Raw genomic sequence first — 18,543 nt, forward strand, 5'->3', positions numbered from 1 at the left:
TGTGATGCCGACACAGTTTTCCAGACAGAGTGAAGGGAGGGCATCGAGATGTGCACAGGACGAAGTAGCATATTTATGATCAAGTCTGGTTTTTCAGACAGAGTGAAGTGAGTGCAAGGGACTTAGCAGCAGGTTGATGGTTCTGGAGTCACCAGACAGTGCCTGTAGGGTGCGCAGTGACAGTGTAAAAAGATGTGAAGGAACAGTACGAAACTGTGTATAAACAAAGAATATTGTGCAATAGGGAGCAATCAAATTAGGCAGAAGAGTTGGAATTCAGGGGAATGTTGGATACGAGTCGTTGGCTTTGTCCAGTGACTTAGGAAACATGACAAATGACATAAACAATATAGCGACAATAATGCGATGTTATTGATTCTTTTCGAATGGGCTAAGAGGTACATATCAGTCTGCCACTACAACCAAGTTTGTTTAGTATTACATTCATTGGCTTCACGAACTCACAACCAGACTGTTACCTTCAAACTAAACTATATACCTTGGGTTAAGCTACTGAGCAATGTTTCGCTTTAACATTTGTTGGCTTCGCAAACTAACAACAAAACTGTGATTAATGCACCGAAAGGTGACTTGATGGCAGACATTAACATTACGTCCCTGGTCATAGCTGACAAGTTTTATCAACTACTCTTGACCTGAGTAGTTGGTGAGAGACTCACCTCACATTCAGGAGGATGGCATTTGCTCTGTCAAGTCATATTGATTCAGGTTTGCCTAAGTCATTTCAGAGAAATGCCAGGATCATTCGTCAGTAAAACTATGGCTGACCACCTGTACTACCCTAATAAACAATGGCCTTAGACATTTTATGTGTGTGTATAGGTCTATTTATTTTTCTTGTATTATGACGACAAATCTCTTATCACTATCAGATGGTCCCTGAGCAAATAAATGTCTTTCTTCCCCCATCTATCTGGCCATCATCATCATAATAGTATCTGAAGAAGACTGGCATATTGTCCCCAAAATAATATCTTTTAAGTACAGCTTAAGCAAACGGACCTAGATGTCATGAGATTTTGATAGAAAAGGAAAATTTGTTGAACACTTAGTACGAAAATAATGTTACAGTATCTTTACATTACATTCATCTCTATTTGTCACTGGGGCATTGCAGAAACACATGAAGCAATTTATGTGAACCACTGCCACAATAACTATGCAGTGATCAGAAGTCCAGTACCAGAATGCAGTACAAAATCACTAAGTACACACAGTTTAGACAGTTATACTAGTAGTTACGCCTCTAGGAACATTCACTCACAGAAATTTATCAGTAAACCACACCAAGGTGCAGGACACTTCTTGCAGCGTCTGCCACTTGAGTTGTCTAAAAATCTCCATGACACTTTCACATACTTGTAACAAAATGTTCTGCTCTTCTTTGGAGCTCCTCTATCCTACTCTTATCACTGGGTACTAGTTCCATGGAATACCACGTTCGGCAACGAGTTAAAATGCATTTTCCAACATGAATTTGACTCTACTGTATGTCTTGTGACAGAATAAAACTGAATTTAACTACATATTCCACAACTTCAAAGCTTGAAACTGAGTACTCAACCTTTCTCTCAAGATCTGGAGGCAAAATAAAGACAAGCAAATTCAGAATAGCTCATATGCCTTACAATGGCTATAACTATTAAAAGTACATGAAATCTATGTCCATTCCTCTACTTCCATAATCCACACTTTCCTGGATTCAGAAACCAGCCTTCCAGAACATTCAAACGTGTTTCTATAAATTCAATTCATCTCCAAGCAGCATACAACAATTGATTTAAAAAATGCCATGTATCACCAAGTGTGAACGATAAAGCAACTCAAAAATAAACAATAAGGCAAAAATAAAATTTTTTCTGCAGATAAGAACGAAGAAACTAAATAAAATACCATATATCGTTGCCTTCTGGAAAACAGAATACTACAATATGAATTACTGAACTGCATTTTTTTACATTAGGTACATGTAAAATAGTTCACAAATACATTCCTAGTTCATTTTTTCCGGTCTGATCTCTATCTCTCAACAAACACTGTAAAGGTGAACAGAGTATAGGTACTATCTTGTACACGGACTTGCCAATCAACTATATAGCAGTCTTCCACCTCAAAAGAGATTGAATGAACGGAAGTGCTTGTAGGCAAATAAATAAAACCGGCTAGCAATCCAATACTTTGTGTTTTACTCTGTAATCAGTGTACTTGATTCTACGCCGGGTCTCATGCTCGGCGAGATTAAGTCTGCTCTGCCCCCGGCTATCCTGATTTAAGTATCCCTTAATCATTTCAGGCAAATGCCGTGTTGATTCCTTTAGAAAGACCGCAGCCGACCACCTGTCCTATACCCATAAAACATATTCTATGTGTATGTATGTACTGAGATGTTTGTTTTCATGGCATTAAGATGACAAATTCTGTATCAGTGTGCGATTATCCATGAACGAATGAATAAATAAATTACATCAATCATTAGAAATGCTACTGACAACTGACCACTCTTTGTATTTTTGGGAGGCTTATGCGTTTACACACAACATGTTGGCGCATTTTTTCCGTATAGTTCGTCACCAGATTTAAAAAGTTAATGACCTTTGCTTCCGGGTTTGTTGGAACACTCCAGGGATGTAAACAGTCTCTAAATGAGTAAACAATAGCATTTTTTTTTTAATATAAATTACTCACCTTTTCCTTCGGTGGCGGTTGGTTTTTATTTACTTCAACTTTGAGATTACAGTAAATTTTATATTCGCTTGTCTCTTCTACGACTGATACGGCTAGCTGTTCGCTAAAAACTGTTTCAAAGCCCGGGTCTGAGTTCATAAACATATCACCGTCCACCCCCAGTTTCGGTACTCGATCGGGTTCCATGGCCCGCCTTTTCAAAACCCGCTTCACACGCAGTCACTCAATCATTACCAAAGTTTATACACCAACTGATCTGTCAAAGGGCGTCTAGAAATGGACGCCCGAAAGCACCGGCAGATGTCTCTGTTGTCATGGTATTGTAATCCTGAACTGAGGATGAAGATCTTACCTGCATGGGAGTGTCCTTATTCACATATATGTTATGAGAGGTAATGCTCTACAGTTTTTAGATGAAGCTCGTATTTGGTGGATTTTATGTTATAACTCATATCCTACGAATATATCTTGCTTCAAAATACTAGCACACTCCGGAGCTGTCGAAAAGTTGTTGGTACCGGTACAACCTGTTGTAATTGGTTCGTTCTGTCATAAAACCCTGCAGTTAAAGATATCTCAAGGTGTGGTGACCTCTCAGTGGGGCATAATATAACATGGAGTGTCTCAGGTTTCTTTACATAGGCCGTTATTTTTCTTAACATATGTATATGATCTGCTTCTCTCCATCAGCAAACTACACTGAAGAGCCAAAGAAATTAATACACCTGCCTAATATCATGTAGGGCCCCCGCAAGCATGCAGAAGTGCCGCAACACGACATGACAAGGACTCGACCAATGTCTGAAGTAGTGCTGGATGAAACTGACACCATGAATCCTGCAGTGCTGCCATAAATTCGTAAGAGTATGAGGGGGTGGAGATCTCTTCTGAACAACACGTTGCAAGGCATCCCAGATATGCTCAATAACGTTCATGTCTGGGGAGTTTTGTGGCCAGAGGAAATGTTTAAACTCAGAAGAGTTTTCCTGAAGCCACTCTGAAGCAATTCTGGACGTGTGGGGTGTCACATTGTACTGCTGGAATTCCCCAAGTCCGTCGGAATGCACAATGGAAGTGAGTGGATGCAACTGATCAGAGAGGATGCTTACATATATGTCACCTGTCAGAGTCGTATCTAGATGTATCAGAGGTCCCATATCACTCCAACTGCACATGCCCCACACCATTACAGAGCCTCCACCAGCCTGAACAGACCCCCGCTGGCATGCAGGATCCACGGATTCATGACATTGTGTCCATACCTGTACACGTCCATCCGATCGATACAATTTGAAACGAGACTCGTCCGACCAGGCAACATGTTTCCAGTCATCAACAGTTCATTGTCGGTGTTAACGGATCCAAGTGAGGTGCAAAGCTTCGTATCGTGCAGTCATCAAGGACACACGAGTGGGCCTTCTGCTCCAAAAGCCCATATCGATGATTTTTCGTTGAATGTTTTACACGCTGACACTTGTTGATGGCCCAGCACTGGAATCTGCAGCGATTTGCAGAAGGGTTGCAGTTATGCCATGTTGACCAGTTCTCTTCAGTCGTCGTTGGTTCCGTTCTTGCAGGATCTTTTTCTAGCCACAGTGACGTTGGAGATTTGATGTTTTACCTGTTCTTGATATTCATGGCACACTCGTGAAATGGTCACATGGGAAAATCCCGTCTTCATCGATACCTTGCAGATGCTGTATCCCACCATTCGTGCGACAACTATAACACTATGTTCAAACTCACTTAAATCTTGATATCCTACCACTGTACCTGCGGTAATTAATTTAACAACTACACCAGATACTTGCTGTCTTATAGAGGCGTTGCCAAACGCAGTGCCGTATTCTGCTGTTTACGTATCTCCCTATTTGAATATGCATGCCTATGCCAGTTTATTTGGCGCTTCAGTGTATATAATTTCAGAATGTATGTTGACATGGCAAGGATTGTCGTGGATAACACATTAGTCTTATATCTATTATGCTTGTCTTCACATCTAATTCATCTGATAAATCTAAGGCACTAGCTGAATTCACTTCTACACTAGATATAACTTGTCATTACTTCCAATCTGCAATCACATTTATCCCAAAATAAATTTATTCAGACAAACTTCTTAAAATTTATATAAAATGGTGTACTTACCTGTTTCATGTATATTCTCGTGGGGCACACCAAAATCTCTTCTTCTTTGTTCCAAGTATATTCAAGCAGCTAGCAAATCAAAGAAATCAGGTTCTCATTCTGTACTGAAAATTAAATTTCTTGTTGTATTTATCTTCCATTTACTACATTCTCCAGTCTGCCTTCCATCATATTTGTAAAATTAATTACAGCTTGCAGTTGAAAACATAAATATTTTCAGTTCAAACAAATTTTTGCTTTTACCTCATCACTTCACAAACACATGCCTACCAATGTTGATACCAAACCGAAAAATAGTCATAGAGCAGAATAGCTTATTACAATATTCAGTTTTTAATTTTTTCAAGTTTGCCATTTTCCTATATTCATCTTTCTCAGTCACACTTTTATTTACTTGCAACTTAATTATAATTTGCTAGCTGCTCACACAAAACCTGGAACCAAGAAGTAGGTATTTCAATGTGACCTGCAAGACTGCAATTGGAGCAGGTAAGTACATCATTTTATAGCAGTTACCCTTGCAATTTTCTGAATTTTAAAAGTATGTATCAATAAATTTATCATTGACAACGTACTGGAACTTAAGTGATTTCTAGCTTATATCAGAATAAGTGGTAACAGCCTAAATCACAATTTCTTTTCTTTCTGTGCAGTTTTGAAATTTATAAAACCTAATTTCAAAATTTATTTTGGACATCCCCTTTAGTAGTGGAACACAAACCAAATGGCTCCCTCATACTGTGTGAAGATTAAAATGTAGTTAATACCAAGTTCTGGTGTACACTTATCAGATTCCACAGTCTGAACATATTTTTTCCAAGTGAAAAGGTGGTGAATATTACCCTACAATCGATCTATGAGAGATGTACTGGCAATATCTTTGCATTCAGACTCCAAACAAGTGTTCATTTTGAACAACTTGTTCAGCCTCTACCAGCCTCAGCAGCTCCCTCCTAGCATGTATAACACACCTGCCAATTTCCAAACTTATCTGGAACAACTTAACTAAGAGATACCATCACTAAGGCAGACCTGCAGAAAGACCCCACGATGCACCAAGTGTCCAAATTTGTAAAATCATGACAGCCAGACCACACTTCCCTTTGAGATCAGATCCAACATTATTGTGCTACGTTTTTTTTATTTTATTTCAAATTCTGTCACGGACCACAAATGTTTATTACTCAGGTTATTAATTTTGGTCAATGATGATCATCTTCTGATCTAAAAATAAGCATACAGAGGTAGCTTGACGTACTGTTTTCAAATTACATAAAATATGGAATCAGAAATTACTATAACTAAATATGACATTTCCATACCATACCTGAGTAAATGTAATATATTACACAACTTGTGTCATTGCATATTTTGATGGTACAGTCACATTAATCAGCCATGCAAGCTTCATCAAAAAATTTTCAAATTTTGATTACTGTGGATATCATCTACATCTACATCTACATGGATACTCTGCAAATCACATTTAAGTGCCTGGCAGAGGGTTCATCGAACCACCTTCACAATTCTCTATTATTCCAATCTCATATAGTGCGCGGAAAGAATGAACACCTATATCTTTCTGTACAAGCTCTGATTTACCTTATTTTATCGTGGTGATCGTTTCTTCCTATGTAGGTCGATGTCAACAAAATATTTTCGCATTCGGAGGCGAAAGTTGGTGACTACAGTTTCGTGAGAAGATTCTGTCGCAATGAAAAACGCCTTTCTTTTAATGATGTCAAGCCCAAATCCCGTATCATTTCACTGAGCGAGGTGGCGCAGTGGTTAGCACACTGGACTCGCATTCGGGAGGACGACGGTTCAATCCCGCGTCCGGCCATCCTGATTTAGGTTTTCCGTGATTTCCCTAAATCACTCCAGGCAAATGCCGTGATGGTTCCTTTGAAAGGGCACGGCCGACTTCCTTCTCCGTCCTTCCATAACCCAATGAGCCCGATGACCTTGCTGTTTGGTCTCTTCCCCCAAACCAACCAACCTGTATCATTTCTGTGACACTCTCTCCCATATTTCGCAATAATACAAAACGCGCTGCCCTTCTTTGAACTTTTTCGATATACTCCATCAGCAGTATTCTAAATGAGGATGGATAAGCGTAGTGTAGGCAGTCTCCTTAGTAGATCTCTCATATTTTCTAAGTGTCCTGCCAATAAAATGTAGTCTTTGGTTAACCTTCCCCACAACATTTTCTGTGTGTTCCTTCCAATTTAAGATTTTTGTAATTGAAATACCTAGGCATTTAGTTCTTTTAGATTAGACTGATTTACCATGTAACCGAAGTTTAACGAATTCCTTTTAGCACTCACGTGGATAATTTGATTTTTTTGATTTGCTTTGATTTTAACGAGGAAGTTAAAACAGCTGAGGTCTAACCCACCACTGCCCGCATCGAAACTAAGTTTATTGTGCGGTATCGCTCCCTGTATATCTAGTAAAGCCAACCAATGCCCTCAAATAGTGCAAGGAGTCCCTCTACTAGTTTTTTGTTAGACACAGTTTCTTCAGGTCTAGTTGTCCTGAAGATTCTGCGTCTTTTACTCTCCAGTGCCGTGTTTTCGAAGATTAGATGTGATGCAGTTTCTTCACCCTCATCACAGGGGCTACATTTAGGGTCCTCTTCCGTTATACACATTCTGTGTAGGTGTTTTTTGAAATTCCCATGGCCAATCATCAGTCCAGTCATGAGTTTGATCTCTTTCCTATTCAATCCCAGGATTACAGAGCTTCTTTTAAAACATGGCTTGTGCATCATTAGCTTACCATGTTTTTGTTACGGACCTTAGACCAATATCCTGCATGCTGTGTCCTAAGCCAGTTACGTAGTTCTAATTTGATCATAGCCTTGGTGATTGTCAGGACAGGTTGTGTTCCACTAAATGGAGTTGTTGCCCCCATCCTAGCCAATCTGTCGGCTTGTTCATCGCCACAGATCCCTGAGTGACCAGGGACCCACACTAGGTTTACCCTATGGCTTCCCCGTAGCTCCACCAGAGCCCTGTGGCATTCTGCAACAATCTTAGATCTTGTTGCAGGAGCTGCCAATGATTTCAGGGCTTCCTGGCTGTCTGAATAGATGTAAATGCTACGGTCCTTGTAGCACCTATGCATATTCTCCTCCACACATGCCCTGATTGCAGTAATTTCAGCTTGGAATACAAAGGCCAGTTTTTCAAGAGAGATGATGCCCTCCAGGCTTGGCTGAATGCCGTACACCCCTGCCCCAACGTCTTGGTCTATTTTCGACCCATCAATGAACCAAACAATGTCCCCCGTATGGTGTCAAACTGTTTTTTCCCACTGCTCCCTGCTTCGAATTATTATATTGTAAGGCTTCTCGAAGCAGTTAGGAGTTATTATATAGTCGGCAGGCATTTCCCCAGCCATTCCTATGTTTACCTCACCCATTATGTGTGTGGTTCTGGATATCCGAATAAGACCCAGTTTTTGTCAATTTTAAGTCTGTGTGCCCCAGCCGCTGCCTCCATATTGACTCAAATATATAGTGGAGGCATGTCCAGCATGGCTTCCATTCCAGTGGTTGGTGTGCTGCTAATTCCGCCTGTTATGGCTAAGCAGGTCAATTTCTGCACCTTAGAAAGCTCCATAGCTGCAACCCGCTGTTCTACTCCCTTCCATCACACTACGGCCCCATAGGAAATCCTAGGTCTGACCACTGTGGTGTATATCCAGTGCATACCACTGGGGATTAGCCCCAGTTTTTGCCACAAGCCCTTCTAATACTCACTAGAGTACTTTTTGCCTTGGAGCAGATACTCTTAATGTGACGGGTCCATGTTAGTTTCTCATCTAAGGTTACCCCTAGATATTTCACTATCCCCTTCAAAGGTAGAGTTTCATCAAAGAGCTTTAGATTCCAGCTTGAGTGTTGAATACATCTCTTCGTAAATGGCACCACAACAGTTTTCGTAGGATTAACCCTCAGATCCTGTTTGATGCACCAATTTTGAACAATGTCCAAACTTCTTTGAGCCATATTTCTAACTGTGTTAGTAAATTTGCCAAGTATTACTATGACAAGGTCATTCTCATATCCTTGGCAGAAGCATTGTCTGGAATTTAATTCCTCAATGAGTTCGTTCACCACTTGATTCCAAAACAGAGGGGACAAAACTATTCCTTCTGGGCAACCTCTAATGGTGTTAATTACCATCTTTTCATTCATCATGGTAGCCTCTACTTTCCTTCCACTAAGCATGTCCCTGGTCCACCTGCATGTAGTGGTTCCCAAGTCATGCACCTCTGCTGCCCTTACCATGGGATCGAAGGTCATGTTACTGAAGGCCCTTCGATATCCAGGAAGATGCAGAGGGCTATTTCTTGGAAGTGAAGTGCTTTCTCCACCTTCCCAAGGAATTGATGGACAGCTGACTCACATGATTTACCTGGTTGATAAGTGTGTTGGTTTGAATGTAGGGGGGCCCTACTTAGCCTCCTCTCCCCAACATATACATTAATCAGTTTTTCCAATGTTTTGAGAATGAAGGAGAACAGACTGATTGGTCTCATATCCATATCCTTGGTTTGATAAATTCTCCCTGGCTATGGAACCAAGACAACCTTCACTGCCCTCCAAGCATTGGGAATGATTCCTACTGCTAGGCTAGCCCTGAATAGCCTGAAGAGGACTCTTATGAGCTTCTCTCCTGCCTGTTGCAGGAGAGCTAGAAAAATTCCATCTGTGCCAGGTGACTTGAACAGTTGGAATGTTCCCACCACCCACTGGATTTTATTAAAGTTACATACTCCTTGAACGACTCCCAGTCCTCTCTTCAAGTGCCTGAGAACCATTGTCTCTCCAGGATCACATTCTGGACTGTGTTTTCTGGCAGAGCATATTGAGGAAAGCAAGTTTTGAGGAGCAGTTCCAGCGTCTCATGTGCTGTCTTTGTATATTCCCCATCCTCCTTCCTCAACGTGCCTCCTGGATTAGTTGGTACTCTAGTGAGAATATTGTGAAGTATGGTTTGTGCCGCCATGCTCTCCACTTCCTCACAGAATGCCTTCCAGGATGCCTTCTTTGCTTGTCTTTACGTCTCGCAATATTAAACAGTTTCTATACCTGTTTTCTTTGCATTTCTAACTTATTATTCCACCAAGGCACTCTCCTATTTGTGCACTTCTCGGTGACTGTGCAGTTGTCCTCATATGAGGTCACTATGGCAGAGGTAACAGCCTCTGCAACTTCCTCACACTACTGGATGACATCACACTTTTCGTTATTTAGGGTCAACTGCCAATTTTCGCACCATTCAAATATATTTTCTAAATAGTTTTGCAATTTGTTTTGATCTTCTGATGACTTTATTAGTCGATAAACGACAGCGTCAACTGCAAACAATCGGAGACGGCTGCTGAGATTGTCTCCAAATCGTTTATATAGATAAGAAACAGCAAAGGACCTATAACACTACCTTGGAGAACACCAGAAATCACTTATGTTTTACTCGATGACTTTTCGTCAATTACAACGAACTGTGACCTCTCTGACAGGAAATCACAAATCCAGTCACATAACTGAGACGATTCACTACAAGCTGCTTGAGTGGTATAGCGGCAAAAGCCTTCCGGAAATCCAGAAATACGGAATCGATCTGAAATCCCTTGTTAATAGCACTCAACACTTCATGTGAATAAAGAGCTAGTTGTGTTTCACAGGAATGATGTTTTCTAAACCCATGTGGACTGTGTGTCAATAGACAGTTTTCTTCGAGGTAATTCATAATGTTTGAACATAATATATGTTCCGAAATCCTGCTGTATATTGACGTTAACGATTAGGCCTGTAATTTAGTGGATTACTCCTTCTACCTTTCTTGATTATTGATGTGACCTGTGCAACTTTTCAGTCTTTTGGTACGGATCTTCCGTCGAGCGAAACGGTTGTATATGATTGTTAAGTATGGAGCTAATGCATCAGCATACTCCGAAAGGAACATAATTGTTACACATTCTGCACAAGAAGACTTGCTTTTATTAAGTGATTTAAGCTGCTTCACTATTCCGAGGATATTTACTTCTACGTTACTCATGTTAGCAACTGTTCTCGAGTCGAATCCTGGAATATTTACTTCGTCTTCTTTTGTGAAGGCATTTCGAAAGGCTATGTTTAGTAACTCTGCTTTGGCAGCACTGTCTTCGATAGTATCACCATTGCTATCGTGCAGAGAAGGCATTGATTGTTTCTTGCCGCTAACATACTTCACATACGACGAGAATCTCTCTGGATTTTCTGCCAGGTTTCGAGACAAAGTTTCGTTGAAGAAACTGTTGTAAGCATCTCGCAGTGAAGTCCGATCGCAATTTCGAGCTTCTATAAAAGATCGACAATCTTGGGGATTTTGCATCTGTTTAAATTTGGCATGTTTGTTTCGTTGTTTCTGCAACAGTGTTCTAACCCGTTTTGTGTACCAAGGAAGATCAGCTCCGTCGTTTGTTAATTTATTTGGTATAAATCTCTCAATTGCTGCCGATACTATTTCTTTGAATTCATGCCACATCTGGTCTACACTTATATTATTAATTTGGAATGAGTGGAGATTGTCTCTCAGGAAGACGTCAAGTGCCTTTCATCTGCTGTTTTGAATAGGTGTATGTTTCGCTTATTGTTGGAAGATTTGGGGGTTACAATATTCAATCTCGCTCCGACAACCCTGTGTTCACTAATCTCTGTATCCATTTTGATGCTCGTTATTAATTCAGGATTATTTGTTGCTAAGAGGTCAAGTGTGTTTTCACAACCATTTACTATTCGCGTGGGCTCATGAACTAACTGCTCGAAAAAATTTCCGAGAATGTGTTTAGCACAGTTTCGGATGATGTCTTATGCATACCTCTGGAATTTCGCCAACATATTGAGAGTAAATTAAAGTCACCACCAACTATTATCGTAGTAGTCGTGTACGTGTTTGAAATAAAACTCAAGTTTTCATTTAACCTTTCAGCAACTATATCATCTGAATTGGGAGGTCGGTAAAAGAATCCAATTATTATTTTATTCCGGTTGCCAAGAATGACCTCTACCCACACTAACTCACAGCAAGTTTCTACTTCAGTTTGGCGACAAGGTAAACTACTTCTAACAGCAACAGTCACGCCACCGCCAACCGTGTTTAGCCTATCCTTTCGGAATACCGTTAGGTTATTCGCACAAATTTCGCCTGAGCTTATATCCGACTTTGGCCACCTTTCAGTGCCTATAACTGTTTGAGCATCTGTGCTTTCTATTAGCGCTTAGATCTCTGGTACTTTCCCAACACAGCTACGACAATTTACAACTGTTATACCAAAGGTTCCTGTATCTACGTTCTTCCTGTGTTCAGCCTGCACCCTTTGTGACTGAAGCCCTTCTTGTGTTTTCCCGGGACCCTCTAACCTAAACAACCACTCAGTCCACGCCACACAGCCCCTGCTACACGTGTAGCCACCTCCTGCGTATAGTGGACACCTGACCTATTCAGAAGAACCCAAAACCCAACCGCCCTCTGGCGCAAGTCGAGGAATCCGCAGCCTACACGATCGCAGAACCGTCTGAGCCTCTGATTCAGACCCTCCACTCAGCTATGTACCAGAGGTCCACAGTCAGTCCTGTCGACTATGCTGCAAATGGTCAGCTCTGCTTTCATCTTGCAAGAAAGACTGGCTTCTGTTAGCCACTCGAAACCAGAGAGAATCTCTTCTGATCCAAAGTGACACACATCATTGGTACCAACATGAGCAACCATCTGCAGTTGGCTGCACCCTGTGCTCTTCATGGCATCTTAGAGGACTCTTTCCACATCTGGAATGACTCCACCTGGTATGCACACGGAGTGCACATTGGTTTTCTTTCCCATACATGTTGACACTGCAAGGAAACTAAGTACACCTCCATGCATCGACAAGTGATATGCCCACATTCTGCCTCGCTACATGTTGCTGCTGCACGTCAGTTCACATAACTTCCATTATAAATATTCTTTCTAACAAAATGTTCGAAATTTTTCCCACAGAATAGATTTCCAAATGCAGACGACTGTGCTTATATACGAGGGCCACTCCAAAAGAAATACGCACTATTTTTATAAAAATACAGTTTTCATTTTGCATGTGTGGAAGTTTTACAGTGTGTAGATACATCCTTCCCGCTTGTTTTCAAACTTAGTTCAACCTGTTCCAATGAGTGGCGCCATCACAGCATGTCTTCAAGATGGCTGCTACACTTGACGTTCGTCAGAAGCTACGTGCTGTCATAGAATTCCCTTGCTGTGATAACGAGACAGTGGGAAACATTCGTACGAGGTTGAAAAAGGTGTATGGAGATGCTGCTGTCTATCGAAGTACAGTTAGTCGGTGGGCAAGCAGGTTACACAATGAAAGCGGGCACAGCATTATTGAGGATTGTCCTCGCAGCGGCAGGCCTCGTACTGCACACACTCCAGACAATGTGCAGAGAGTTAACGAATTGGTGACTGCTGACAGACGCATCACAGTGAACGAATTGTCACGCTACGTTGGGATAGGGGAAGGAAGTGTTTCCAGAATACTGAAAATGTTGGCATTAGAAAAGATTTGTGCCAGGTGGGTTCCCAGTGGCTTACAAAGAAAGAAGAAAAACGGTATACAGCGAACTTTGGGAACAGTACAAGAATGGTGAAGATGAATTTCTTGGAAGAACTGTGACAGGTGGTGAAACATGGCTCCATCATTTTTCACCAGAGACGAAGAGGCAATCAATGAAGTGGCATCATGCAAATTCACCCAAGAAAAAAAATTCAAAACCACACCTTCTGCTGGAAAACTTATGGCTATGTTGTTTTTCGATTCCGAAGGACTCTTGCTTGTGGACATCATGCCAAGTGGAACCACCATAAATTCTGATGTGTATGTGATGACACTAAAGAAACTTCAAGCTTGACTGAGCCGTGTTCGATCACATCGGCAAAAGCGGGATGTTTTGCTGTTGCACGACAATGCATGGCCACATGTCAGTCAAAAAACCATGGAAACAATCACAAAACTCGGATTGACAACACTGAAACACCCGCCTTACAGTCCTGACCTGGCTCCATGTGACTATCCTCTCTTTGGGAAACTGAAAGACTGTCTTCGTGGAACAAGGTTTGAAGATGATGACTCCCTTGTGCACAATGCCAAACAGTGGCTCCAACAGGTTAGTCCAGAATTTTACCGTGCAGGTATACAGAGACTGGTTCCAAGATGGCGTAAGGCAGTTGAGAGGGATGGAAATTATGTGGAGAAATTAAAATATTGTTCCTAAAGGATGTATCTACACACTGTAAAACTTTCAGACATGTAGAATAAAAGATGGATTTAAAAAAAAATAGTGTACATTTCTTTTGGAGTGACCCTAATATTATGTAATAAAATGTATCGAGGAAGGGACTTTATTAAAAATGATACTAAGTGTGTTACAAAACTATACAGCAGTTTGTTGGTTGATTTGGGGGAGGGGACCAAACAGCAAGGTCATCGGTTCCATAGGATTAGGAAAGGATGGGGAAGGAAGTTGGCCATGCCCTTCCACAGGAACCATCCTGGCATTTGCCTAAAGTGATTTAGGAAAATTATGCAAAACCTAAATCAGGATTGCTGGACATGAGCACTGCAGAGTGCATTCATCATTAAAACCAAAATCCACAGCTCGTTAATAAAGCAGAACAAAAATCCTTTCAGGCTGACAAACTGGTTCACAAACGTATGCAAAAAGATCAACAATTGTCATTGGACATAATTAGCTTTTATTCATGAGCTACAGTTAAAATACAATGGAGAAACATAGGGGTATTATCAAAAATATGGTACTAACTATTTTACAGAATATATATAACACAATTGTACAATGCAGTCGAATCATTTAACAACAGGTCTGCAGGCCACCCAGAAACTAAAACACAATTGTACAATGCAGTCGAATCATTTAACAACAGGTCTGCAGGCCACCCAGACACTAAAACAAAGACAAGTTTTCACTGAACAAGTTATGCATGTACAATCCATGCCACCAAACTGGCAGTACACCAGCTGGCTCACAGTTACATGCAACTAAGTGAGGAACAACTGTCACTACACCTAGTCAGTGTATTTGTCACACACACTATCTAGTCACATGAGCCACAGATAAAGCAACAAATTGCAATGAGGAAGGCGACTTCATTGAAAATAAAATATTAACTATGTTACAAAATTAACAGTACAATTTTACAATGAAATCAGTAGTAAAAATCACAAGTCTGCAGTTCTCTAGTGAAGTAGAGCAAAGACTTTTCATCAGACACACACAGAACACCTTGTCAATCGAGAGAACAGGTCTTCAGCTTGGAATCTCATTGACTGAAATTGAATTGTCTTCAGTGATGAGTTCTGCTTCGAACTGAGTCCCGATCAGTAGTGAAGAGGGGTCTGGAAATGCCCTGGACAGTGGTGGGATACCAAGCTGACTATCACCCACCATACAGCCCAACAACCAGGAATAATGATCTGAGGCTCCATTTCTTTTTCCATCAGGACACGTTTGGTTGTCATCTGCAGTATCCTCACAGCACAGCAGTGCGTTAACGATATTCTACACACCATTTTGCTGCTCTTCATGGCAAACCATCATGGGCTTATATTTCAGTAAGATAATGCCAGCCCACACATGATGAGAGAAGCTGAGCGACTGCTTACATAAGGGCCAGAGGCAGATCAATACATTATTTAATTGCTCAATTTGTTAAGCTCTTTCTCTTGAATAAATCATCCAATTTTACTGAAAATGTAACCATTTGTTTGTCTGTACATGTATATCACATCTAACTATTCAGTCCCATTAAAAATATTCCTTTGTGGTGCATCGTTTCTTTTTTTGTCTTAAAGTGTATCTCAATGTCATAAAATATTCCTTTGTGGTGCATCGTTTCTTTTTTTTGTCTTAAAGTGTATCTGAATGTCATAAAGGCATTAGGAATACTAATGTAAAGTAAAAATTGGAAATAAATATCACTGATGGGAAGAAGAATATTTTAAGGAAACAACAGTAGTGTAGTAGCGGGGCAGGAAGTTCAATGATAGGGTATCCATGGCTTCAGTACTAATCCATTCAATCAAGAAAATAAATATCAAGCAGTGTATTTCCTGGCAGCATTTATAGATAATTTACTTGCTGGCCTGTGTGAGAGTGCTAAAATTAAATGAGTAAATAGGTAGTTAGAAGGGGAAGCTCAAACAAGGGGTAATTAGCATGCTGAACAGCTTGTTAACTGCCAAACTTTTGAAATGATTCCTTGAACAGCTGGGGCAAGCTAAGTAACTAACACTGAAAAACTATTTTCTAAATGGGCCAAGTTATAAGAGAGAGAAAGAGAGTCTAAAAGAATTTTGTGTCAGGGAATTAAATACATTAATACATTAGGAGAGACTAATGGGGGGTGTTTACAGAAATTTATACTTCAAGGAGGAGACTTCCAGAATCATTGCAATGGGAATTTGTCCACAATTCTACTGATTCTGTGTAAGATTTCTTAAGTTTATTGAAAATATGGACAGTGCTCTGTGATATAGACCAAAGCTTGTAAGACAGAGAGAAAATAGTAGAAGTCAAGACAGAGGCAACTGCAGTAATAACCATTTCAGTGGAAGTTCTGGAAATAGGTGGAGAGATGGTAAGGATGGGCATAGCAATCAGGACAGGGACTGAGGGAACAGGCAGCAGAGAGGAAACAGAAATTACAGGGGAAGAAGAAATAATTTCCAACAGTGAAGAGAAGATGAAAGCAAAATGACTAGAAAATAAGGCTTACAAGGTACCAATATTCAAGACAGGCAGTTGGGAAACTAACTGGTCACTCACTTAAGGTCTGCAATGGGGCTAAAGAATATGCAAGGAATAGGATCTGGTAGGGGTACATTGAGCAAGACAGTTATCAGGAGAAAGGCAATGAAAAGTTGTGGGGGACTACAATAAATACAGTACATGGAACAGAATAAAAAATGATAAGAAATGCAATAGAAATAATTTTATCAGTGATCATTCTGATAACTATGTTGGGAAGTTATTTAACAACAATAATGTGGTTGAAATAAAAGATAATGAAGTGAATGGTGTGGGTTTAGATGCAATTAAAATTAATGAAGTACTAGAAAGATAAGCGCCAGTTCTACCATATTTGGAAATAGTTGTTCATATGGAGCAGATGAGCAATGTAGTTAATAGCAGTGAAATAATTGTCAGTAAAAAAGTGAATGGCCTTTCAGGCGACAATGCACAAATTTTAACACTAAAAGGCTTTTGTACTCAAACAAATGTCACATATAATTACATACTATGTAGGAAAGTTAATCCAACAGCAATAGAGAGTTTTTAAACCTTGTCAAGCAACAAGAGTGGCAGAATGTTTATAGTGCCAATAACATATATCATAAATATAATGCTTTCCTTATCATATTTCTCATGTTCTTTGAGTATTTCTTTCCATTAGAGCGCTCTAAACGGGGTACTATCAGTAATAGACAGCCTAGTCAGATAAGGATATCATGTAGAACAAAGCGGGAATTATATCAAATTGTTAGAAGTGGTCACAATTAAGCTGCAGTAGCCTATTACAAACAGTATTGTAAGGTGCTTAAAAATATTAGGAAGGCAAAGAGTATGTGGTATGCAAATAGAATAGCTATTTCACAGGATAAAATTAAAATCATATGGTCAGTTGTGAAGGAAGTGTCAGGTCAGCAGCACAAGGTAGACGACATAAAGTCAGTTCTTAGTAAAAATATTTCTGCTACTGATAAATCAAATATATGTACAGATTTAACAATCATTTTCTGAGCATTGCTGGTGAATTAAATAAAAATGTAGTTTTTACAGGGTATCATATAACTTTCTTACCAAATTCCTTTCCCAGATTGATGTCTGAAATACCCCTCTGTGATAAAGACAAGGGGGAGATTGAGTCAATAATTAAATCACTGAAGACTAAGGACTCTCTTGGTTATGATGAAGCGCCTAGCAGAATATTAAACTACTGTGCTGTACATGTTAGCCCCGTATTTAGCCATATTTTTAATTTTTCCTTTAGGAATGGTCAGTTTCCTTAACAATTGAAGTACTCAGTAGCAAAGGCGCTTTATAAAAAGCGATAATGTAGACAATTTTAGATCTATTTCTATGCCATCAGTGTTTGCTAAAGTTATTGAAAAGACTTTGTATGTAAGGATAATTGGTCATTTTATATCACATGATTTGCTATCAAATGCACAGTTTGGCTTTAGAAGTCGTTTAACAACTGAAAATTCTGTATTCTCTTTTCTCTGTGAGGTACTGGATGGGTTAAACAAAAGGTTTCAAACGCTACAAATACATTTTGATTTTACTAAGGTGTTTGATTGTGTTGATCACAACATATTGCTCCAGAAGTTGGACCATTACGTAATAAGGGGAGTAGCTCACAACTGGTCCACCTCTATCTTTAGCAACAGACAGCAATGTTGAGAATTGCTGCACTCTGGGGGTCTGAGTGGGGTACAGTCAAGTGGGGGGTGCCCCAGGGATCGGTGTTGGGGACACTCCTGTTCCTTATTTGTATAAACGATATGCCCTCTAGTATTATGGGCAACTCTAAAATATTTCTGTTTGCTGATGACACTAGCTTGGTACTAAAAGATGTTGTGTGC

At 40.1% G+C, this 18,543-nt stretch overlaps 1 protein-coding gene across 3 annotated transcripts in view; it reads right to left on the bottom strand.

The window, feature by feature from the left end:
* Positions 1-2,922, bottom strand: part of LOC124722973 (spindle assembly abnormal protein 6 homolog) — a 262,501-nt gene extending 259,579 nt beyond the window's left edge. For 2 of the 3 annotated variants that reach the window (XM_047248141.1, XM_047248142.1), the window contains exon 1: positions 2,707-2,922. In XM_047248141.1, the coding sequence (XP_047104097.1) occupies positions 2,707-2,892 (186 nt within the window). In that variant the 5' untranslated portion in view covers positions 2,893-2,922. The remainder of the gene's footprint in view (positions 1-2,706) is intronic. The other variant, XM_047248143.1, reaches the window with a different exon arrangement.
* Positions 2,923-18,543: the final 15,621 nt, after the last annotated feature.

The sequence above is a fragment of the Schistocerca piceifrons genome, chromosome X (genome assembly GCF_021461385.2).
Source record: "Schistocerca piceifrons isolate TAMUIC-IGC-003096 chromosome X, iqSchPice1.1, whole genome shotgun sequence".
Taxonomy (NCBI): Eukaryota; Metazoa; Arthropoda; class Insecta; order Orthoptera; family Acrididae; genus Schistocerca; species Schistocerca piceifrons.